Raw genomic sequence first — 25,991 nt, forward strand, 5'->3', positions numbered from 1 at the left:
CCTGCATATAAACACACATTCCTCAGCACTGCCACAGCCACATCAGTAGGATACATACATACATACCAGTGGTGTAGCTCCGTTTTGGGCACCCCCCCGCCGTTAGGGGGGGGCGCCCATACCCACCCCCCGCCGCCCCGTCAAGCACCCCCTTCCCGGCCGCCCCGTCGCCTATGCTAACCCGTTCCCCCACAGTCTTACCTATCGTGCTGCGCTGGTCCCGGCGGCTCCGTTCTTCTGCTGAGGACCACCACAAAATGGCCGCCCCCATACAGCAGACAGTTTCAGAGAACCGTGTGCTATATGAGGGCGGCCATTTGTGGTGGTCCTCATCAGAAGAACGGAGCCGCCGGGACCAGCGAGATACGTAAGTCTGCGGGGGATTGGGGGGGGTAACTATAGCACCGCAGCCCCCGGCGCCCCCACATGCACAGCTCCCCCCCGCGGGGGCTGCGGTGCTATAGTTACGCCCCTGATACATACCCATAGGGCCAAGCCACCTAGGCATGTTACATACATACTAAGCCATCTCCTCACACACATATACCCCATCTCTTCTCCTGTCTCATCTCTTACACATGTGCTCCAGCTACCTTACACTTGTACACCAGCCTGCACACCTAGGAATCTGCCTCATACCCTTATGCCTGTGCCCTGCACCCTGCAGCCTCACTCACACATATATTCCCCTGCCCTCTGCCAGTCAACTCACTTTCTCTTTACTGGTAGCAGCAGTGGAATGGGGTCCGTCTGCCTGAGTCCAGCTACGACTGTGTTGGAGCTTGAGGAGCATGTTTGCTGGAGGTGCGGAGCTTCCAGATGGTGTGAGAGAAGAGCAGACAGCAGCAACTATGAGGTGCTGGCACCTGGGACTTCAGTGAGAAAGCCTGGAGACTGGGCCTGCTCTGCCATACAAAGGAAAGCCTGTGACTGGTGAGGAGAGACACTCCCATCCTGTACTTACCCACTGGGGAATGTTAGGCCGCACATGCACAATCAAATAGCTATAGGAGGTACCTGCAGGCTGGAACACTCTCTCCCTCTTCCTCTCCCAGCCGGGTGCAACAGTATATTCTGCAAAAGGCCCAGCTCCTGTTACCAGTCAGACTTAGCTTTGTGCACTGTAGGAAGGCCACCGCTACCCACAAGCCACAACCCCGCAGCGGCCACCCTTCAGTAACATGATGTCAAACTTAACGACATCATGACATTTCCTGTGTGCATGCCCGTTCCCCGGCATTTCCGGGCTTGCACATGCGCAGTCCAGATTTTCACATAGATTGAATCAGGAGGACAAGTAAGGCTTGCAGGGGAGCAGGAGGCTCAATTAAAAATCGCGAGTCTCCCATTGAATGCACAAGGGTAGGCAAGCCTGGCATGCTGGGACTTGTAGTTTCACAACAGATGGAGAGCCACATGTTTGTCAGGCCTGCACCAAAGGCTGACAGGACAATGTGACTGAGGCTTGTAGTATACTATAAAGGCAACTGGAGGACCACAGTTATTCAAAGCCTGGTGAAAACCTCTTGTGTATTGTAGCTGTCAGGCCTACTATAAAGCACAACTGCCTCTGCTATAAAGATCGGTGGAGATACACAGCTGATGGAATTATGGCGATTTACAAATGCCAAGCCAGATGTAATTTATATCCCTGAGGGACTTGTAATTATTTCATGGTGTAAAAATCCTTTCTGCTGAAGGATAACTGAACATTGCACGAAAGCTGCAATTTGTTTACAATTATGCAAATCCATTTCATACTAGTGTCAGAGCTCGGAACAGATACGGGAACGCTATTATTAAACAAGATACTGATAAATCAATTCTTGCAACTTTCTGGTTATATTACTTGTCTACGATGGAACAAACTATCATGGAAATTTATTTAATGCAGGGTTCCCAGATACACTTAGCCGAAGGAAATGTAATTTACAAGCATAAAATAATGTGTTAGGTGCAGCACAAAGTCTGTTTCTGTCTCATCTGCACCAATTGTACACTATGGAATTGGACATGGGCCCTCCTCATAAGTAAGCTTCTTCTCAGAGGCGTAACTCTGGGAGGAAATGGAGGCCTTTGCCTCTGGGCTCCTGCTCCCAAGGGGGCACCTCTCCTCCCCTGCAAGTTTGAATCATTTTATTGAAAGCTGTTTCATTTCTTTGGCTGACTCCTCCTCCTAATATAATTTTGCAAGCGTCACCCTGTATTAGAACCCATGACTTGTCTTACTGGAGACATATACTTTACTGATTGAGCTATTGAGGGAGGGGGGCAGAGGCGGGCTGGGCCGGGGGGCAGAGTGCCACATGCCCCCCAGGCCGGTATGACTAGCTGCTGGCTGGGCCGCTGTGTGCATCTTGCACACGCTGCTGCAGCCCAGCCATCACCGCTGCAGCCGCCGGCCGGCGGCCACCTCCGTCTGTCCAGCACACTCCCAGCTTCCTAGCAGTGGCCGCACGAATATAGGGTGACGGCCTCTTCCAAAATGGCCGCCACCTTATAGGAGACAGACACTAGAGGTACTGCTATACCTCTAGTGTCTGTATGAAGAGAACAGCGCGTCCAGCGCTTCCCGGACGTGCTGATTCGGGTAGCGGTGGCGCGCTATTTAAATGGTACACCTTGGTGACGAGCATGTACCTTGGCCCAGCTCCCCCTGGCAAAAAATCCTCCTGACAATAATGAAACTCCTGTCAAGAAGCATGTAACCCCTGGCAACAAGCGATATAGGTAAGCAGCATTTATATGGTATAATTACTGTATTTAGTTTAATGGGCATTACAGTATTGGCATTATGCTTAATGGGCATTATGGCATTTGGCATTATGTTTTATGGGCATTACATTGTTGGTATTATGTATAATGGGCATTATGGTGATGGCATTATATTTAATTGGCATTATGGTGTGGCATTATGTGTAATGGGCATTTCAGGGTGTGGCATATGTAATTGGCATTACAGTGTGTGGCATTATATGTAATTGGCATTACAGTGTGTGGCATTATATGTAATTGGCATTACGGTGTGTGGCATTATATTTAATTGACATTACGGTGTGGCATTATGTGTAATGGGCATTTCGGTGTGTGGCATTATATGTAATTGGCATTATGGTGTTGGCATTATATGTAATTGGCATTATGGTGTTGGCATTATATGTAATTGGCATTATGGTGTTGGCATTATGTGTAATGGGCATTACGGTGTGGCATTATATTTAATAGGCATTACGGTGTGGCATTATGTGTAATGGGCATTACGGTGTGTGGCATTATATGTAATTGGCATTATGGCATTGGCATTATGTGTAATGGGCATTACGGTGTGTGGCATTATGTGTAATGGGCATTACGGTGATGGCTTTATGTGTAATGGGCATTACGGTGATGGCTTTATGTGTAATGGGCATTACGGTGATGGCTTTATGTGTAATGGGCATTACAGTGTGTGACATTATGTTTGATGGGCTTTATGTGTAACGGGCATTATGGTGTGTGGCATTATGTTTGGGCATTATGCTGTGTGGCATTATGTGTAATTAGCATTACAGTGATGGCTTTAGGTGTAATGTGCATTACAGTGTAAATTTTTGCAGCGCGCCTCCGGCGCGCTTTTTCCACATTTCTGTTGTACGTGTGTGTGTGTGTGTGGAAGGATTGTTTAATCCTTGCTGCAGACTAGATGGGAGAGGATAGGGTGGTGAAACGATGGCGATGGGCCACTTGCTTGTGTTACCCCCTAGGCTGAAAGTTGCCAGCCAGCCCCTGGAGGGAGGTGCATCAACATTTTTCTTGCTTCTGAGCAATTGGGACAAACTTACGCGACTGCTCCTTCTGGTCAGATAGGAGCTGACTAGACAATGGCACATGTTCTGTGGAGTGACAAATCATGCTTCTATGTTTGGTAGTCTAGGTTTGGTGGATGTCAGGAGAACTTTACCTGCCTCAATGCATTATACCAGTTGGGAAGTTTGGAGGAGGAGGCATATTGGTATGGGGCTATTTATTTAGGGTTTGGGCTAATCCCCGTTTCTGCAGTTAAGGGCAATCTTAAAACACCAGGTTACCAAGCCTCCAATTTTCAGAAAACAGGCCCTTTTTTATTCCAAACTGACTCTGCCCCAATGCACAGAGAACTATAAAGACATGGGGTGAGATGCAATAGGGTGCTATTTTTTAGATAGGACCGGTCCTGGTTTAAAAAAGTACAGGGGACAACAAAAAACTGAGGGTCCCATTGTATTTTGTCATGCCACAGCCGGGGGACACTTTTTACGCAGGGTCCACCGGCAAACCATGATCACCCTTGCTTATCAGCCCTGGTATGGTACCTGGAGGAGCGCCCCCCACCCCCCCCCCCCCAAAAAAAAAAAAGGTGTGCCCCCCCTGAAGCCCAGTGCTGTCCCCGGCACCCATGGGCAGTGGGTGCCGGGCTAATGAGTTTGTTTAAAAAAAAAAGCGTGTGTGAGAATGTGTATAGTATAGAGTATATGTTCCAAAATGTATTACCAGCTCTATATGAGGCACGTAGTACACACAGGCATTATCTTATTTTATTTTATAAAATGAATGCATTAAAAAGGAAAAAGTAATAAAAGCAGCCTAAAGCTGATCAAATTATATCTTAATGAAAAAATAATATAGTTAACATGTATTAATATAAATAAAAATGTAGGGAATGAAGAATCTGCTAATAACTGTCTTTTCCATTTTTCCTTATAGGGTTGGATATATTTTTTGCCAAGGAAGCGGAGTTTCTGCTGCCATGGTCATTATGATGGTAATCCATGATAAACAGAGATTACAAATAATACTTTCTGTCATGGTGTCCATAACGATCGGCCCAAAAACTGTTATAATGTATGTTCAGTTTATTAATTGTTATGTCATTTTCATGTATAAATTACATTTTCTTTAGACAAAAATCTGATGAGTTAAATGAAATTCTGCTAAAAATAAAACCCACATACTGTATTTTAATTAAGATCTTAAATATGCAAAATGTCTTATGTGTTTTTCACAAGCATTGACGGGCAGTGGTGTTATCTCTGACCATACTGTAACTCTCTAAATACTTTTCACATGCGCAGCCTAATTCAGCAAGGATCGCAAGTTAGAGAAAAGCAGTTGCTTGCATAGAAACATAGAAATAGAATTTGACAGCAGATAAGAACCACTTGGCCCATCTAATCTTCTTTAAACCTGTTACCTCAAACCATTTTTGATCCTTATTTTTTTGTAAGGATATCAATATGCCTATCCCAAGCATGTTTAGGTTGTACTACTGTATTTGCCTCTACCACCTCTGATGGGAGGCTATTCCACTTATCTACTACTCTTTCTGTGAAGTAATTATTCCTCAAATTTCCCCTGAATCTTCCTCCCTCTAGTTTCAGTGCATGTCCTTGTGTTCTGTTGCTCCTCTTCCTGTGAAGAATGTCTCCCACCTGTACAGTACCTTGTTAAAACCCTTCATATATTTGAAAGTTTCTATCATGTCCCCCCTTTCCCTTCTCTGCTCTAAAGTATACATATTAAGAGTATTAATATTAAAGTATACATATTACATCACAAAAAGTCTTTCCTGGTACTTTTTGTGATGTAGACCATGCACCATTTTAGTTGCCCTTCTTTGTACAATCTCTAATGTATTTATATTCTTCTGGAGATATGGCCTCTAGAACTGAACACAGTACTCTAAATGAGGTCGTACCAATGACCTATACCATGGGTCTTCAAACTGTGGCCCTCCAGATGTTGTGAAACTGCAAATCCCAGCATGCCTTGCCACAGTTTTAACACTCCCTTATAGCAAAACTGTGGCAAGGCATGCTGGGATTTGTAGTTTTACAACATCTGGAGGGCCGCAGTTTGAAGACCCATAACCTATACTGTGGCATTATTACTTCTTTCTTCCTACTGCTCATACCTCTCCCTATGCAACCAAGCATCTGACTTGCCTTCTTCATTACTTTGTTACATTGCCTACCTGCCTTTAAGTCCCCTGAAATAGTGACACCTAAATCCCTCTCTTCCTCAGACGTTTCCATTATAGTGCCATTTATACTATATTTAGTCTTTGGATTTCTGAGACCCAAGTGCATGATTTTGCATTTTTTGGCATTAAACTGTAGTTGCCATGCTCTTGACCATTCCTCTAATCTACCTAGATCATCAATCATTTGTTTTACCCCTCCTGGTGTGTCTACCCTGTTGCATACCTTTGTGTCATCTGCAAAAAGGCACATTTTACCCTCAATTCCATTTGCAATATTACCAATAAAGATATTAAAAAGCACTGGTCCAAGTACAGATCCCTGGGGTACTCCACTTGTAACCTTTCCCTCCTGCTATCAAAATGTCACCACCCAGACAAAAAGACAGTCCCTTGCAAAATTGCAAGTGCATCACAAATAGCGGTGCATTCGCATACCCTCCAACATTTGAAGGCCAGAAATCGGTACACATATAGGAAGGGGCTTGGCCATGGGTAAAATGGGTGTGGCCTTGTGTAAAGTGGGCGTGGTCACATCCCAAGGCACCCGGCCCAGCGCCTGATGCAGCTCATGTCACATGGTGGCTTGGTGGGCTGCTGGCATATTAAATAAGTATATTTAATATACTTATTTAATAAATAAGTATATTAAATATACTTATTTAATATGCCAGCAGCCCACCAAGCCACCATGTAACATGAGCTGCAGCAGGTGCACATGTCACAAGATTTATTATTCAGAGTGCAGCCTGAGCCCAGCCACCTACTTGCTGCATGGATGTGCTGTGAAGTTCAGGCAGCCAGCAAACTCCGATGCGAAGATGATCCCCTCATCACGTGCGCCAGGACTGGCAGGCCACTGCACCCAACTCAGCCCTTTGCGCCCACAAGTGTCTGGGCATGCGGAGAATGAGGGCAGAGACTTCCTGCTTTCCCCTGATGCGCAGGGTGCGCGGTCTTGGCGCATGATGTCATGGCGCACAGGACCGGCCGCAATGCACTCTTGGGAACAGGGGAGAGCTGGCGCACTGAGTAGCAACAACGGAGCTGAGCCTGGGGAGCCAGGAGGGAAATTATGAGTGTCTGACCGCCGCAATCTGGAAAAGAAATGGTATATGCGGTACAATCTATATTTGCCGGTACAGACTGTTAAAAAACTGTACTGTACCTGCAAATTCGGTACAGTGGGATGGGTATGCATTCGCAGATCCATTCACAAAAACCTATACATTGAAGAGTTTTTCCCATCTGAGTAAATCTAGGGCTTCCACTAATCTGCTAAAGAAACCAGCTGAAAGCGGTCATCGCTGACGTCAAAGACCCACCCAAAAAAACACTGGTGACATCTGCATTTTCTAAAACACACCTGGAAAACACCATGGGTGAGATGCAGCAAGCACCGCAAGAATCTTGCGATGCTAGCCGCCAGCCTCCGCATGCATACCAGTGTTCACTAACATGTATGCATGATAAATTTAGCAAAGGACGGCGCTTGCGGGAAGAACTGTCCTTTGCAATGATAGGACTTACAGGTTTTGGACCCGCAATCCTATCTGTGCATGCCCCGAGTGCCACCTGGGACACTGGGAGGAATCTGGTTGGATACCTCACAGCAGAAAACTTATGGGCAACGCTGATTTTAAAATCACGTTACCCACCGTACCCAAGCGCTAGTATCGCATTCCGGGCTTGGTGCATATGGGAGCTGCGTGCAAACCTCAGAAAGTAGCATTTTCGGAGGTATGCCCGCACTTTTTCATTTGATGCAATAAACACTGGTTTACTGTCAATCAAACTGCACCTGCTATGTATACGAATATTTATTTGTTAATTGCAGCCACGCATGCCAAAGCACACATAGGGCCTTATTCTGGTTGGTGCGGTCGGACCGACGTGCGTACGGACTGACCGCACAGATTCCCGCACTCTTTCAGCAAGCGTGATTACGCCCACAAAACATCCACACACGGCCAGACAGAACATCCGACAATGGGGAGTGGCGTGCATTTGAGCGTATGCTACCGCGCACGGACGGTTCACAACCTTAGGGATCGGAGACAGCGCGCTGCTCCGATCGCAAACGGTTGCGTACATCTGTGCACGGTACGCGTCACTTGTATGGACCAGCAATTATTCGGATAATTGGGAACTTGCTACAAGGCAACTTCAAAGGGAATTCCCTTTGAAGTTGGCTTCTGGCAATTTCCCAATTATCCTAAGTGTGATGTTTGAATTGCTTATTATTACATTTGTCACCCTTAATTTGTCTACAATGGACCCCAATGGGTAAGATTGTTTCCAAGAATGTGTGCATGAGCAGGACAAATTTATTAAACATTGCAAGTAAAAAAGGTGTAACAAAAAAAACATTGTTGCTGTTAGACGTGATAGAGGTGTTGATAAAATCAATGTGAAGTGTATGTTTGTGTAGCAATGAAAAAGTTGACACATGTCGACTCCTGTGAATTGTGTGTCCTGTTGTCCTAACATGACAGACACACTTGCATTAAAGGTTGTAGATGGTTAAAATAGACCTAAATCCACATATTCCAACATGTGTCTTTGAACTAAAAAAATATAGAAATAATCGTACCTTGTAATGGGGACAAGTGTAGAAAGTGAACCTTCCAAAGTATTTCAGGGCTGTGTATGGCTTGCAGACTAAATAGCCTGCAGCATTGGTTAATATTGAGTTCAGGTGTATGTAATTTGGGTGTGTTCGTGGTAATTAGCAGACCGATTGCGGGGCGTACACACTGGCGGATGGTCTAAGAGTGGTATGGAGCACTCTTTGGCATCCGACTGTTTTGGGACAGAAACGGAGCGAGGCGGATGCACCTCCGTGCATTTTGAGTATACGCCCCCGTGTACGCCCATGTATACGCCCAGTTTTCTCCTCTTTTCTGGCCTCTCCCCTAAATACGCCCACATTACGCCCACGTTGTCCCTCTGGCAGCGGACAAGAGTTTTTCATCTGTGAGGTCCGATCGCGAGCGGTGTGCATGCGCAGAAGAAAAAAAACAGCCACCCGTCCGCATGCGGACAGAACCGCACCAACCAGAATAAGACCCATAGTCGTTTCATAATCGAACAGATAGCAAATTTTCTGATTAGCGATCCAAGCTGAACTAGGATTGATGTTCAGTAAATTGTGGAATAAATTCAATATGAAAAAATTTGTACAAAGTTGGTGGAACGGTACTTGTATATATAACTGTTTGCGGCTTATAGAGTCACTCCGTTAAAGAGTAGGGGGTATATTTACTGACAACTGTGTCAAATGAATCATTTAGCAACTGCTAGAAGATGATAGCTAGAATCTCATTGGTTGCTATGCTTTGTAAACCTGCGCTTTAGTAAATAAACCCCTAGAAGTTAGGAAAGTGTGTGGAAATGCATTTCATTCAATGGGAGATATTCCTTTAAAATACATTATTTATGCAAACTGTCGCAGGCACAGACCAGAGTGACGTACAAGTCAAAAAGTATCAAATATGACTTTAAAATAGAAAATCCTAATATCCCCCCCCCCCCCAAAGCTGCAATCACAGGAAAACACTATTATGCACAGGTAATAAAAAAAAAAGTCAGATTCTGTCTATTATCTTCTAGAAGGTGCTAAATAAATAAGAAGTAGAATCTGATTGGTTGTTATAGGCTACATCAGTGGATCCCAAACTGTGTGCCAGGGCCACTTGGGAGCAGCCCCCGATTCAAGCTCAAGGAGAGCGTTTCCCTTTCTCCCCCCCCCCCCCCATGGAGCGACGCATCACCCCCAGCCACTCCCCCCCCCCCCCAATGGAGAGCTGCTGCGGCCATCACCACATCTCCCCCCGCCGTCCCCCTCTCTACCCCCCTGTGGAGCGAGACACTGCTCCCTCCCCACATCTACCGCCGCCTGCAAACCACCCCCCCCCCCCACTAGGTCAACATACTGCAAGGTCGACATGGGTCTAGGTCGACCTTGGACAAGGACGACAGGTCATTAGGTGGACACAAGCATTAGGTCTACATGGTCTAGGTTGATAGTCAAAAGGTCGACATGGGGTTTTTCACTGTGTTTTTGAGCCGACATGTGCCGACAGGTGGTATTTCTTGCCCTACCATCCACTACGGTGTGGTGGGAGAATAAAATAGTGTGCCGAGCGCAGCAAGGCACCGTGCCCGAAGCATGGCAAATGCGAGGGGACGCAGTGCACTTAATCCTGTGTCCATGTCGACTGTTTAGCACACCCCCACGATCCACGTCACCCCGAAGCGTGTCGAGTGCAGTGAGTCCCACGAGGGGACGTGGAACGCATCCTCCTGGCCTTTTCATACCCCCACTATCCACGTCGGCGTGGAGTTGAATCTATAAAGTGTGGCGAGCGCAGCGAGCCACTGAGCCTGAACCGTGGCGAACAGACGCAAATTACTTTACATGTATTACTTTACATGTATTCTCGCTGTGCTCGCCACACTTTATAAAATCAACTCCATGCTGATGTGGATAGTGGGGGTATGAAAAGGTTGGGAGGACGGGTTCCGCATCCCCTCGCGGGGCTCGCTGCGCTCACCACGCTTCGGGGTGACGTGGATAGTGGGGGTGTGCTAAATTGCATTGCATGGCATCGCACGTGATAAAATCGCATGCGATTTGCGTGTGATGTGATCCACGGCCAGGGGTGCTGTGAAATTTAACAAGTACCAGCAATGCAATGCGATCTCTACGCCGGAGTACGTAGGCACATTAGGCGCCCTGATAATACACAAGATCCCTTCTGTTTAACAAATATAGCAAATGTAATTTCTGTTTCTAGTTTACCAGTACAGCAGAGAGCTTAATGAGCAACCATAGACCAATACTTTCTTTGCCTGATCCACCACCCCATGAATAGTAACAGTCATTAACCTGTTGTAGATAAATTCACGGATGATTTACAGCCATGAGATAAATCAGTAGGATCACTGTACAGTTAAGTGCCAACAGTGTAAAAAGTGGACAGTCTAAATGATGATAAAGAGGCTTTAAATGGTCCTAATCTGTGAGGCAGCTGATCTACAGTAGTCCCACAATGTTCTTCCAGTAAGAAAATAGCTTAGCAGTCACCACTGGAATATATTGATATCTGGAGGGACATGTTCCTTAGAAAATCAATGTTACTTGTTTATTTTAACCTGTGCATGCATTATTAAATTATAAATAAGCTGTTTTATAAAAGGGATCTATTTCAATATGATGTTGAGAGATACAAAGAAGAGAGTGTTTTACAAGGAATTCCATTCATCTGATCACCTTAAGAGTATGTATCGGGTCTTTCTTCAAGATGTGCATAGTAAGGTAGCACACATTCCCCTACTTACATACATCCAATAGGAGGTCTCATGAGTGGCACAGTGGGCATGACTATTGGAAAGGGGAGCAGGGCTAAGCCTTAATGGGTGGTTTTTCTCATGCCTTTTTATGACGTACAATGAAATACCTTATTAAATTACATACAACAAGTTACCTTATGTCTTACAATGAAATACCTGCCCCCAAATAGTGCAGCATAATACATCATGCAACACCTTCCAACCCCTTCTCCATCATGAAAGGACTGTGGGAAAAAACAGGACTGTCCGCAAACGTTAGACTATTGGGAGTTATAAAAAAAACCATGATGCTCAAGTAGGACGGCCTTGTTTGTATCTTCTTTCTCCCTTCCCCAAGAGAGCCCGGGTATACTTATTGGATACAGTGCCTTATTAACCAATAGGCTGATTAGGCTGGAGCCTAGAGCACCAGGACTGGGGGGGGGGGGGAGGGGGTGCCTTGTAGGTGACAGCCAAGGAATAATTGAAAACCTAATTTATTGCTTCTCAACTATCACCCGTCCCAATGTACTGTGTGGGATAAAGTCCTTAAGGTGACTGCCAGATGTTTGTGCCAATGTAACTTACTGATGGAACCATTACTTTATGTACATTGTGCTACAGCACCAGCTGGGCAGCCTAAAGCCAAAGTCTCCTTCACATGCCACATGCATTAGATTCCACGTGCAGTATATAACTTTCTTTACATGCACATGGGCTGTGTGACTAGCGAGTTCCTGAGCACCCATACACGTGTGTATACAAGGAGAGCTACATGTGTATAAGCTTAGGTCACCTGGAGCCTTTAATCAGGCCCTGACTGGATAATAATAAATATAAGTTTGGTAATGGTAAACATTCATCGATTCATGAAGTTGACATTTACTATATTGATACAAAAATGTTATCATGTAACAAGACAATATTTAGAAAATGTCAATGTAAATACTTATATAGTGGTTATTATTTCATTTATTTCACATTTATTTAATAAAATACCATACTTGTCTACACTCCCATACTGCGCCCACTTCCCCAAAATGTGGGTTAGGTGAAGTGAGAGAGTTTGGGTCTGGTCATGTGATTAAGAATTTCATCAGCGAGTCACTGTACTATGCCCCTCACAGTTGCCTCTAAGATCACCCAGGATCAGAAAGGATCAGCAGCTATTCCTAACGCACACACACACACACACACACACTCGACATTGTTAAAAAAAATCCAGTAGGGTTTATCACCCTTTGATAAATCAACGCTTTGGGCTATGAGAGCGATATAGACAGAATACAGAGATGTGAGGGGCGCTAGTAGGCTTGGGGCCAGCCCTGTGTGAGGTGTTTGGTCTCTGCTCCTTCCTTTCTAGTTCAAGTTAAATACTCTACTGTTTTTCTCAATATTTATTCCATTGGCCTTTACATGGGCAGTTTGCAGGGTGATAATAATTACTTACACCCCCTCCATATGAAATTAGCCTTGTCCTGTATTGCTCTTTAATCTGAGCTCTCTTGTTACGTTAACCCAGCAGTATAAATAGGATGCACTGCAAAATCAATCACTGAAGCTCCTTAGGAGACGGGGTGTGCCCCAGACTGTCTGAGTGAAAGCTCACTCAGCAAAAATGGCAAAGGAAAAAGCTGTTCTTCCTTCTAGAGAAGGATGTTGTGAAAGTAATGCATACAGTATATTTTAAAGGCAATTTGGGTTGTGTAAAGCCGAGCTGCTTTAATAGCTAAGAGACTCTGCATCATGGGTAGAGGGTGTTCCTGGAAGGAGAGGTGGGGAAGTGGTTCTGTGAATCCAGTGATGTGATTTAAGTAACCCGCCCATCATGACTTCATATAACACTGTAGGTGGAGCTATGACGACAGTAAACTGTTTCACCATGCCCGATCCTGCCCAATTTGCTGAAGGGTGAAGGAAAATTATTGGCAAATATGGACAACATATGGACAGCATATTACTAAATAAGTCACATTTACATTTAACACATACTTGCCTACTTTAGAAAATTAGTTTCAGGGAGATTAAAGTTGGTAAAATAATTTTTGCACAGCGCCCCATTGAGGGGGTGTGTCATGCTCCACCCAAAGGGCATGGCTAGTGCCATATATGGAGAGATTGTGAAAAGCGATTGTGAATGTGGCACCTAGAAGCGTGGGTGTGTACTGCTACATCTGAGAGGAATCTTTTAAAATGACTTATATACAAATGTAGATGAGCCCCAAAGCAGTTAGTAAGAGATACTGTACTTGGTAAAGTGCTTGGAAATGGCTTTGATGATTCAATGTAAATATATCTATCATTCCTTTTTCCCCCCAAAATGTGGGTTATGTGAAATGAGGGAAATTTGTAGTGAGGGAGAGAGGGAGATTGCTGTTATTTCAGGGAGTCTCCTGAAGCATGCAGGAGGGTAGGCAACTATGATTTAAAAGCTACATAAAGGTTCTTTACCATATTTTAAATTTCATCACTAACTTGGCCATTATTTGAACATTGCATAATAATGTCTAGAAATCTACTGACTACAGAAAAAGCTAATTTGAGGTATCTACTGTATCAAAGACTTCATCAGGGGTCTATCTATGAGGTATTACTCTCATGTATAACTAAGCAGCACTGTGCTTCGCTATATGTGAGAGGGACACCTCAATTCATAGATAGACCCCTAATGATGTCTTTGATAAACGCAATGCGTCCTATTTTACCGTAATTAATTACAACCTAAAGAATTTAAGTTTTGGCTTCTCTATGAAAAATGGATTTTATGACAGACTTTAAATAAAGTACAGACTTTTAAAGTATTACAGGTCCAGCATCTTACTCTCAATCAGGGAGGGTAATAAAGTGTCAATCCATTATTGTTTTGTATGATATATATATATATATATATATATATATATATATATATATATATATATATATATATATATAAAACGCCACATTCTCTAACTTATGAAAGACTTTTAATACATTTGTGAATGAACTACACAGCTTCATTTTATTGAAGTACAGACTTTCAAATTATTACAGGTTCAGCAACTTACTCTCAATCAAGGAGGGTAGTGAGGCGCCAATCCATTATTGTTGCATATATATATATATATATATATATATATATATATATATATATATATATATATATATATATATATTATATATATATATATCTCATACAAGTAATACACAGCACATTCCAACCAATTAAAAAGCAGCAATTTGGCACAGAAAGATGACAATGATTTATAATGAGCCTGCTAGTTGAACTGATATTTTGAATGCTAACATATGAGCATATCGACAAAGATTGGCCTGATAAGATAAGCAATACCTCTCAGCTGAAAAATTCTATATCGCAATATTACCTACATTAATGCCAATGTTTACAGATGTGATAAAAACATACTGTGACCAGTGCTTTTTAATACATAGTCCCCTTTATGATACACTCTCTAGAAATGAGTATCTAAGATTACAGATACAATGTCAAAAAGTGTAATTGTGCACAATGTTACAACAATGTCATGTAGAAGTGGCCAAGAAGCGCTTCAAAAGTTCTTCCTCTACAGCACAGGTTCTCAAACTTGGTCCTCAGGACATGCATGTTTTGCAGGTCTCCTCACAGAATTACAAGTGAAATAATTAGCTCCACCTGTGGATCTTTTAAAACGTGTCAATGGGTAGTGAATGCACCTGTGCACCTGCCGGGTGAACTGGAAAACATAAACTGTGTGGGGTCCTGGGGACAGAGTTTGAGAACCTCTGCCCAATAGCAAGCAATCTTTCCCCATAGAGTATAAATACTGATGACTGCATTTGCCCCCAGGCCCTCAAGCTCCAGCCCATAGATACTTTATTTCAGAGTATTGTTAAAATAACTTAATTGATGATACACTGAAGGAGATAGACAGTTGTGAGTCACATGGTTTTTGTATGTGAACTCAGGCAGATAACCGCCCTGACAATGGTACAGAGTGAAATCCAGTATGCAGGTTAAGGTCAACCCAGTGGTCTTGTGCTGGCTATATTAAACGCATGGTCAGTACACAATAACAAGGACAGAGGCAAATATGGGGCAAAGGGAACTCCAGCAACAGGACAAAAGGGGTCTATGTATAGGAACCTTCTCCACAGACTCACTTCTTAACTATTTCAACTGCTTTATACAGTACGTCTTCCTATAATCAGGGCAGATAGCAAAAAGACAGAAAGAACCAATTAACGACCATATTGACAGCGATTTTTGCCCGTGTGTACACAGCTTTAGAAGTACTCATAGGAACTCAGGATTAGCACATGGGGTCAGCGAAAACTATCACCAGTACAGTAGAAATAGGAAAAACGTGAAAAATCAAGATGCGAAGCCTGGAGGTTCACTAACTGATTAATATGATCAAATAATTAATCAAGAGCTGGCTAAATGAAGCCAGTACCTAATTCCAGGGGAAGATTAAGGTCTGTGGGGGCCCTGGACAACAAAATTGTGGGGTCTCCCACAGATACACCCCCCCCCCCCCCCCAGGGAAGGCTGGTACGTGGGCAGCGCAGGCAGGGGGTCTATGCAGCAGGGTCCCAGCAGCGTATGAGAAGTCAGCGGCGGGGTCCCTGCAGCTGATGGGAACTAGTAGTGGTATTGGCTACTATTTCCCATCTGCTGCAGGGACACAGCCACTGACTTCCCATCCGCGGCAGGGACCCCGACGCTGACTGCCCAGCCCACTGCAGGGACTGCCTGCGCTACGCTGCCTGAGCTGTCCGAGCACGGGGCGACAGGAGCCCCACTCCGGCAGCAGTGCCAGTGCGGGGGCTCCTTTTGTGTGGGAGCCCCGGGGCGACCGCCCCTGTCGCCCAGTGCTTAATCCGCCTCTGCCTAATGCTTAGACCAGAATATTGTGCCACCTGCCATAACATAAAAACTCCACATACAAGTCCCTATCACCTGAACCCCCATTGCAAGTGCTGCAAATGCAAATAGAAATGTGAAAATGCTTTTTACAATGTGTTAACTAAGAAGAAATGAAAAGGATTGATTTCTCTAGATTTTTAACCCTTTGTTGGTTTCATAAAATATTAAGTATCTTAGATATTTTGATTTTACAAAAGTCAAATACAATTGCTCTATAATGCATATCTGTTTTATAGTAAAGGCCTATACAGACTGGGCGATTTTGAGGTGAAAGCAGCTCAGATTTGTCCTTTAAACTGCTTACAGCTCAAAGGCCGCCCAACGATAAGCGGTGAGCGGTGAGCGCTGATGCGTGCTCCCACATCATCGCTGGCCACCGCCGCTCATCTGCTGGTATTAGCATCCTGCTATGGAAAGTCGTCCACCCACTGTGAAAATCTCTGTGTGTATGCACTGAGCAATTTTCAGGCCAGCAATTTTCACATCTTTGCTGTCCATACACACTGGACAAAATCTCCCAGTTTGTATGGACCTTAAGTAAAACTACAACGGCAAACACAAGTATAGCTGTTCCAAAAATGACTGTGGTTTCAAAAAGCAAGACACTATGGTGTGTATCCACTTACCAATGGTAATTTTTATTGGGTAATTGTATCCCCTGTAATTAATCGGAGTAATTCATACAATTAGCCCCAATAAACCGGTGCAAGCTGCAGCTTATCATGGTTTTAGTTTCACCTGCCTCAGGCAGGCGACACAAAATTACAGATAGCAGATCCTGTGTGTTTTCATTAGAAAATATATATTTTTAAAGGTAATCTAATCGAATATCCTGTACAGATTTTTGGGGGTGAAACAGCGTGAACTATAGCAAAAAAATGTGGGTTTTCGTACCCAATGTTTTATCGTAGCTAATTAGAGTAATGGCTGGAAAGCACTGTATATTTTTCTTTTTTTACTAATCTCTATTTTCTTTACTAATCCACAAATAATTGGAAACTAACGGCCTAATTCAGACTTGATCGCAGGACAAGTTTGTTCTCAAAATGGGCAAAACCTTGTATTAACCAGTGTTAATTGCATACAGTATGCTGAACTTAACGCTAGTTTTCTGGGGTGGTTAACGTTTTTGTAAATGTATTAATAGTGCACTTAACATGCACCATGGACAGCTCACTGATTAACGCTTGGTGCGACTGCCCCCTTCAATCCCCCTCCTTTTTACGACCCAGGTGATGTATGGCTGGCTGTCAGGCATACATCTCCCAATAAGCCAGCCCCAGGCTAGCGTTGTACTATTCTCACAGCAGGGACAACACTAGCCTGCTGCTAGCTCTGGGCTGTTAAAGTGACAGTTGGACCACACAGAAAAGCTGGGTACAAACCTGGTAGATCTAGCTGCCAACTAGCCACCACACCGACCAAGTGGCTGAATCAGGTAAGTGTATACATGTACACGAGCCAGTCAGCCACTCCATATGTTGGTCCTGACATCACAGATAAGCAGGCATTTGAACTTGCCTGCCTAGCTGTGACACCAATCCCTGCAGTCGCATTGGCTGTGCTGCAGGGCCGATGCAATATTTTTGTGAACAACGTTGTTCACAGACATCTTTGTAGGACACACTTGTGATATATCATCTGTTAAATATTGAACGGACAATATTTTGACAAGTTTGTCCCTACTCAAAGTCTCTAACCAGGAAGCCAGTTTATTGGAAACAGTACATAACAGATTAACAGCGGCAGTGCAGCGGTTAAACCACGATAACACACAGGACACCAATTGTGGTCATTCAGTGGTATTTGTTCTTATCTATGGGAGTTATGTACTGAGCATCTGCACAGTACTGTGGTACTTTACACAGCAAAGAAGATGGCTGCAGTCTGCAAATGTGTATTAGCAGATCAGGTAGGACAGGGGTGTCCAAACTTTTTGCGACAAGGGCCAGATTTGGTGAAGTGTAAATGTTTGGGGGCCGACCATTCAGCCTGACATTCTTTGAATCAATAATCGCATCAGAATGGTCCCCCACTCTGCCCCCATTCACTCTATGTCCCCCAGCCTGCCCCTTCACTGTATTTCCCCCAGCCTGCCCCCAATCACTGTATGTCCCCCAGCCTGCCCCTCCTTCACTGTATGTCCCCCATTCACTGTATGTTCCCCACTCTTCCCCCCCCCTTCTCTTAATGTCCATCAGTGCCTCCATTCATTGTATGTCCCCAAGCCTGACCCTCTTTCACTGTATGACCCCCATTCACTGTATGACCCCCAGCCTGCCCCTGCTCCCCCTTCTATGAATAGCCATCACTGCCTCCATTCACTGTATGTCCCCCACTCTGCCCCCTCCCTTCTCTGTATGTTTCCCAGCCCCTTGTGTGAGCCAGAGGAAGGAGAGGTAAGGCAGGCACTGCAAGGACAGGAGATGCTTGGGCTCCCGCTGCCCTCCTCCACTCTGCATGTTACGCTGCCCCCCTCTCCAAACACTACTGTCACTGTAATTGTGGAGCAGGGTGATATACGATTGCAGCAGCAAGGGTAGCACGCCAAACACATCTGACTATGGCGGCCGACACAAGGTAAAGGCGCGTTCGCCGGGGCCCCACCTTTAGTGTCCTTTGCTGTGCTTCCCACATTTGATGCTCTGCCCGCTTCCAGCTGGAGGCTGCGGACCGCTTGAAATGACAGCACGGGCCACAATTGGCCCCCGGGTCTGACTTTGGACATGCCTGAGGTAGGAGGTCACACCTCCCTGCAGACTCTGCGTCTTAGTGCCTGCCAGCTCTGAGCAAACTGAAGGAGGCGGCACAGACATTTAAGTTTTACTCAACAAAAATAAGTGAAAATAATTGATTTACCACAACTGACTGTTTTACAATTTCAAGTTTCCCTTTACTTATTTTCTTTGAATTACCGGTACAAAAAAAATATATATATATATATATATATATATATATATATATATAAAGAAATAACTAACTATATATTTCCATATTTTAATGGGGCAGCGTTCTACAGCCAAAAGATAAAAAAAAATTGGACTTAACACCAAATAGAGAAAATCCTCTATTCACACCTCGGTACGTCAGCTAAGTCCTGCATGACATACTGACTGTTTCTCTGTACATCTATCCTGATTTAATTCAATATGGTAATGCATTTTTGTACAGCGCAGTAGCTGGACCATTCTCTCGGTATAGATTGCTTCCTGTAATGTATGCTAAGTTTTGCAGAGAGTACTTGGGCAAATTCCAATAATCCCTCTTGGGAGCTGACACAATTCCCCTCTGGTCGTACTCTGCAGATTGCTCACACGCCTATTATCTCGCCTGTTGAGTGAGGTAGTGAATACTCACATTTGTTATTAAACAGTCATTGTTTTCTGTCTTTACCAGAATTAGTAATTATATTTACATGACATAAGGAAAGATTTAAGCAGTCTTAGCGCAACTACTTGTTACTATAAAACCCATATATTAGCCCTAAAATTATTTTCCTTCAAAATTAAATCTTTATCTGATTTTTTTAAATAAAATATCTCTTTATTGATTTGCAATACGTCATACAACGTGCTACACGAGTGACCAAAATATGGAATCATAAATATAAAATACATAAATAACATTACAATATGAGGAGTAGCAGAAGATAAACCCCCTTTTGTAAATGTGTACATAATAATACAGGTTGAGCAATTGTGATTGACAGTATATACAGTAAAATAAATAGTGATATATAGGTGAAGTTTAAAATATCTCAGTCAGAATTAGAACGTCTATGCTGAATGCAAAGAAAATGTATATAGATGTGATTAAAAACTTAGTAATTGTAATATCAAAACATGGGGAGGGGGATATGAGGACAAGTAAAGGTGTAAAATGATGTAGAAAGGATGATTTACAGAATTATCTATGGCAGCACAATCTCTATAATATGACCTTATTTTGATGAGGGGAGAGGTTGGAGGTTGAAAAAAAAAAAGTACAAAATGGCAACAGAACATTTCCTGGAAACTGTCCCACACAGGCCATGGTAGATTGGTTAACCAAGACACATGGGGGAAATTTACTAAAATCTATATTCTACTTCACATGTGATGTTGCTATGGCCAATCAGATCCTGTCTACTTTCTTCTAGAGGGTGCTAAATGAATAAGAAGTAGATTATGATTGGTTGACCATAACAACATCACATGGGTTCGTGAAAAATCGTTCATGCCAAACTAATCTACTAGGGTTCTATGAAGAGGTTAGCAAAAACCTCGATAATGGAAATGCTGTAGATGTGATTTTCCTAGATTTTGCTAAAGCATTTGATACTGTCCCACACAAGAGATTGATTAATAAAATGGAGAACCTAGGATTGGGTGAAAATATCTGCAGATGGGTAGGGAATTGGCTATGTAATAGAGAACAAAGAGTGGTTGTGAATGGTGCCGTATCAGATATGATACCGGTACTAAGTGGAGTGCCCCAGGGTTCGGTTTTGGGGCCCATTTTGTTTAACATTTTTATTAACGATATTGGGATAGGGTTACTCAGCAATGTATCCATCTTTGCGGATGATACAAAACTTAGCAAAGTCATCAAATCATCAGAAGATGTCACCATGCTTCAAAATGATCTTGCAATTCTAGATGAGTGGGCAAAAAAATGGAAGATGAGGTTCAATGTAGATAAATGTAAAGGTGGCCATACACACGCAGATTTATCTTCAGATCTGGCTGGTTGGAACAAACACATGGTTATGGATGAGAGCAAATGACTGTTGACCATTTGCTTGGAAATTCTGAAAAACTGATAAACTGTCACTCATCCATAACCATGTTTTTGTTCCAACCAGCCCAATCTGAAGATAAATCTTACTAGTGTATGGGCACCTTTAGGTTATGCACCTTGGGAGACACAACCAGTGTGCAAGTTACAACCTTAGCGGAGAGGAATTGGGTAATTCCATACTTGAAAAGGATCTAGGAGTCCAAATAGACAGCAAACTGGGATGTAGTGCCCATTGTAATGTAGCTACAAAAAAGGCCAACAAAATTCTGGCATGTATTAAGAGGGGAAAGGAAACTAGGGACTCAAGGGTAATTATGCCACTGTATAAAGCATTGGTGAGACCTCACCTCGAGTACGGAGTGCAGTTCTGGGCCCTACACTATAAAAAGGACATCATAGAATTAGAAAAAGTCCAAAGGCGAGCAACAAAGCTTATTAGGGGAATGGAGAATTTAAGCTACGGGGAGAGATTAAGCAATTTGGGACTATTTACATTGGAAAAGAGACGTTTAAGGGGGGACATGCTCAACATGTACAAGTATATCAAGGGCCAATATAAGGAACTGTCACACACCCGCTTTTCTACTAGAAAGGAATCTAGGACACGAGGGCATGAGTATAGATTAGAAAAAAAAAATTTAATTCAGCTAGTAGAAAGAATTTCTTTACGGTCAGAACAGTCAAACTCTGGAACTCTCTTCCCAGAGAGGTGGTAACGGCTGGCTCATTAAATGCGTTCAAGGCAAAGTTGGACAAACATTTACTGGAGAAAAACATCCATGGGTACAAATAAGAAATATAATCTGTCTGTAAAATATCAGAACCTACCAAATCAGCAATGGATATCTATACCAGGTTGAACTAGATGGACGCAAGTCTTTTTTCAGCCTTACCTACTATGTAACTATGAAGTAGAATACACAGCTTAGTAAATTTCCCCCATTGTATCAAGAGAAATTAGCCAATTATCAGCTCAAATACCAGTCATTAGGCTCAAACAGTTAAAAAATATACATTTAAGTACAGTGATTTTCTCTGCAGCTCAGAGGCAGAACTACCATTGGTGCAGCACGTGCAGTGCACTGGGGACCATGAGGACTAACGGGCCCAATTCTGCACCTGTCACCCTCTTCCTGTCACTCTCTGCCTCCACCGCCTCTCCCCTGTCACCCACTGCCGTCTTGCATATTGTGAACTTGGGTTGGGGTGGATAAAGGGGAATCAATCATATTTTTGCACCTTGACCCTCACCCCACAAGTTCTGCCACTGTTGCAGCAATTCGTACCAGCGTAAGGCATAGACAAACAGGGTAAATATGTATTGTGTCCTCTACACCTTGTTGGCACTGGTAAGACCTGTGTCACAGCAGCTGAACCACAACTATCAATAGACACACATTGTTTTCTTACAATGTTCTTCCAGATATAGGAAAACAATAATTACTGATGTCTAAATGCTACGGTGTAGATTCAGTTACATGTGGTGTTATTACAATAGGAAAACTTTTGCTATCTTTTATCTCACCTCTATACAATATCCTGAATAGTATCAGCAGTTTAATCAGTAGTACTAATTAAGTATATTTATTACATTTTGCAAATGTGATATGATGATTGTAGTGTACCGGCCGGGGTTCATTGACAAAGGCACCAACAGAGGAAGCGGGTACAATTCAGCTAGGATTCAACTGGCACGGCATATTGTCCACTGGAGTAGTATCATGCGTAACCTGACTCTGCAAAATACTTTTCAATATTGGCCATAAAGCAATGTAATATAAGGTTGTTGGCGGCAATAGATGTAGATATAGTATACTCACTGAAGGCTGCTACTGCCAGCACCAATGTGATAACGATGGATATCCAGGATACCCATAATGCTTTTTTCCTGTAGCTTTGGGCTTCGTGTGGCTTTAGTTTTGTGCTGCTTTCTAATAAACCTAAACAAGAGCAGAAATATACGTGTTATTTCAGACAAATACTACTTCCCTAAATCGTATGAAGCATATACAAATACAGTAACATAGAAACTTAGAATTTGACGGCAGATAAGAACCATTTGGCCCATCTAGTCTGCCCCTTTTTTAAACATGTTACCTCACACCGTATTTGATCTTTTTTTTTTGTAAGGATATCAATATGCCAATCCCAAGCATGTTTAAATTGTTTTACTGTATTTGCCTCTACCACCTCTGATGGGAGGCTATTCGAGGTGGTAGAGGCAAATACAGTAGTACAATTTACTACTGTACAGTTTACTACTGTACAATTTACTACAGTACATGGATATAATACCTGGCAGAGCATTGATATGTATGTATATATCGATACAACTGGACAATTGAGTTATCAGTAGAGACAGGATTATTTGCATTTGCATATTTGCATATGCATTTTCATATTTTGCCCATTCTTACTGGTTGTTGCATATTTTACCTAAAATCTAGTGATGGTGCATATTTTAGGCCCCGTCCTCTTACCACCCGCGAGTCACAGCACTGCTTTGCCCTGCTGCTGCTGGCCAGGTAGTGGTAGAGTGTGCAGGCTGGGGCAATATGTGCGCAGAGTGGGGAACCTTGGATGTACGCAATGTCTGACACTGCTCTAGGCTGCCAATATATGTTGTTAAAAGTTAGTCGGGGCGGATGCCATTACGAAGCTCCTAAACCTTTGCCTGCCCCTGGCCTGGGACTTTCACCAAGAGACAGACTTCTGCAGCAGAGGAGGTGGGCAGAAGGGCTGTGACATCATGCGGCGAGGAGGAAATGCCGTGTCACAGTGAGTATGCGGCGCAGGGAGGAAGCCTTCCACTGCGCCACCCTCACACGCTATGTTGACATTTGATCCATCGGCGCTGGAAATGAGGGTCCGTGTAGTTGATGCAAGAAGAGCTTTTGACGCTGCAGTCTGTGTAACAGTCAGGAAGGAAAAAAAATCCTGTGTACAGCACTAGACATCTGCAGATGCTGTGGGCCTATTTTTGAGGTTTATTTGCAACTAATTGTATGGTGATTTTTAAATAAATAAGTTAAAAATTACTTTTTAGTGTAGCATATTTTAACACTTTTCATGCATATTTTAAGTATTTTTCATGCATATTTGCATGCATATTTCAAGCTTTTTATGTTGCATATAATCCTGTTTCTAGTTATCAGTTACAATCCAGTACACATCTACCTATTTTGCATATTTTAATTGATAAAGATGCTCTACAATAGATACTTCATGGTCTCATCGCTTCTTTTGGCATTGAAAAGCTGAGTATGGGTTCTGATTATACACATGTCTACTTAATCACACAGCGGTAAAATCAATTCCCACCATGGCCCTAACTGTGTGGAGTTTGTATGTCCCCTCCATGACTGTTTGAGTTTCCTTTCACATTCCAAAAATATACTGGTGGTAGGTTAGTGGGTTCCCTACACAAAAATCAACCCAAGTGTATAAAGCTGGGCACACACTATGTGAGTTTTACAAATGATGTGCACGATACCAATATCATTATCAATGTTATTGAGCATATCGTCTAGTGTGTATTATTAGTGTGTAGTATTAATGATGTGTACTCCATGGGTCGTTAATGATCCACCTGTCATCTGAATATGCAGTGAAATCTGGCTAAATGCTCAATGACATGCATGCTCAGCAGGGGACCGGGTGACATCACTGAATGACATAATTAACGATACCGTTCAGTTTTTTAGTGCTAGATCGTTCACCCGGGAGTTCAAGCGATATCACTGCTCACTAACGATATCACATAGTGTGTACCCAGCTTGAGTGTGTGTACATGTGTTTAGGGGAGACTAGATGGTGGTTATTATCTAACATCAAGTTCTACTTTGATTGTGTGATAGGGTGATGTTTTAAAGCCCTTGTTATGAGTTTATACAGTGGTTCTACAGAAAAAATGTTGTAGCAGTATAAAATAAAGTCAATTCAGGCTTGTACAGACAAGCAGTGAGAGCTAAGGAAAGAAATCCTTTTTTTTAAACAAACCAAAGGACAAGAGTATAAAAGACAAAATAATAAACTCAGACATAAAAATAATGAAACGTTGTTTTAAATAGTATTATATTTTATTAGATGTTAGACTGTTTGTATTATGCTTTGATCATATAAGGCCCCCATCCAATAGGGCGAGGTAGGGGATGTGGTACCTCGCATGCGATACCCCCACCTACTCACTTGGCAGATATTCATGGTAGCCGTAGGATATGCGGCTGTGATGTGAGGCACATGGGAATGCATCTCGCAACAAAATCGCAGAAAAATGACATGTGATGTGTCACTTCTTATGCGATCCGTCACAGCAATGTGCAGGAATCGCATAAAACGTGGCCATATCTCACTAGTGTATGGCGGCCTATAGGTGCTTATTTAGAATTGTAAGTAAAGCAGAAAATAAAAGTAATTTGTGACTGGAACAATCCATGCTGCCATGCAAGGGGAGCAAATACATTTCTATTTGTTCTGTGCAGGATGAATACTGGCTACTTCTGCTTGTAGCCCAAAGACTGTCATACAGCGATATGTTTATACTGAAATTTAGATTTCAGTTTGAACACACCCCACATTTTGCTGCACATGGTACATCTTCCCTCACCTGCAGTGCAACATGGTTTTGCCCAGTTGCTTGCTGTTTTGCTACGCTTGCATATCAAAATCAGGCCCATAGTGTTAGTCCCACCTGCTTTTGTATAATGATTATTAAAGTGAAACACCTTCTATACATTTAAACGTATAGAGTTTTCTGGCCCTTTTATTTCATTTCCATGCAAATTTTTCAGTCACACCATGAAGCATGTGCTTGTAAAACAGAGGCTGTAGGCAAGCTGGAATCTGTTGTTCTACAGCCATTCGTACGCCACATTTTGTCTATGCCTGCTTTAAAGCACATTTTACAGTTCATTGTTAATATGGGTCAATTTTTTTGTTTCAAGGGATTTGCCATTAGTTACAGAAACAAAAACGACAGCA

The 25,991-nt window shown here is 43.1% G+C and overlaps 1 protein-coding gene across 1 annotated transcript in view; it reads right to left on the bottom strand.

Annotated features, from left to right (window-relative positions):
- TMEM163 (transmembrane protein 163) overlaps window positions 1–25,991 on the bottom strand; it is a 206,080-nt gene that overhangs the window by 173,995 nt on the left and 6,094 nt on the right. The window contains exon 2 of the mRNA XM_083153815.1: window positions 22,832–22,951. Within this exon, the coding sequence (XP_083009941.1) occupies window positions 22,832–22,951 (120 nt within the window). The remainder of the gene's footprint in view (window positions 1–22,831; window positions 22,952–25,991) is intronic.

Source organism: Crinia signifera, chromosome 7, assembly GCF_055691185.1.
Source record: "Crinia signifera chromosome 7, ASM5569118v1, whole genome shotgun sequence".
NCBI lineage: Eukaryota > Metazoa > Chordata > Amphibia > Anura > Myobatrachidae > Crinia > Crinia signifera.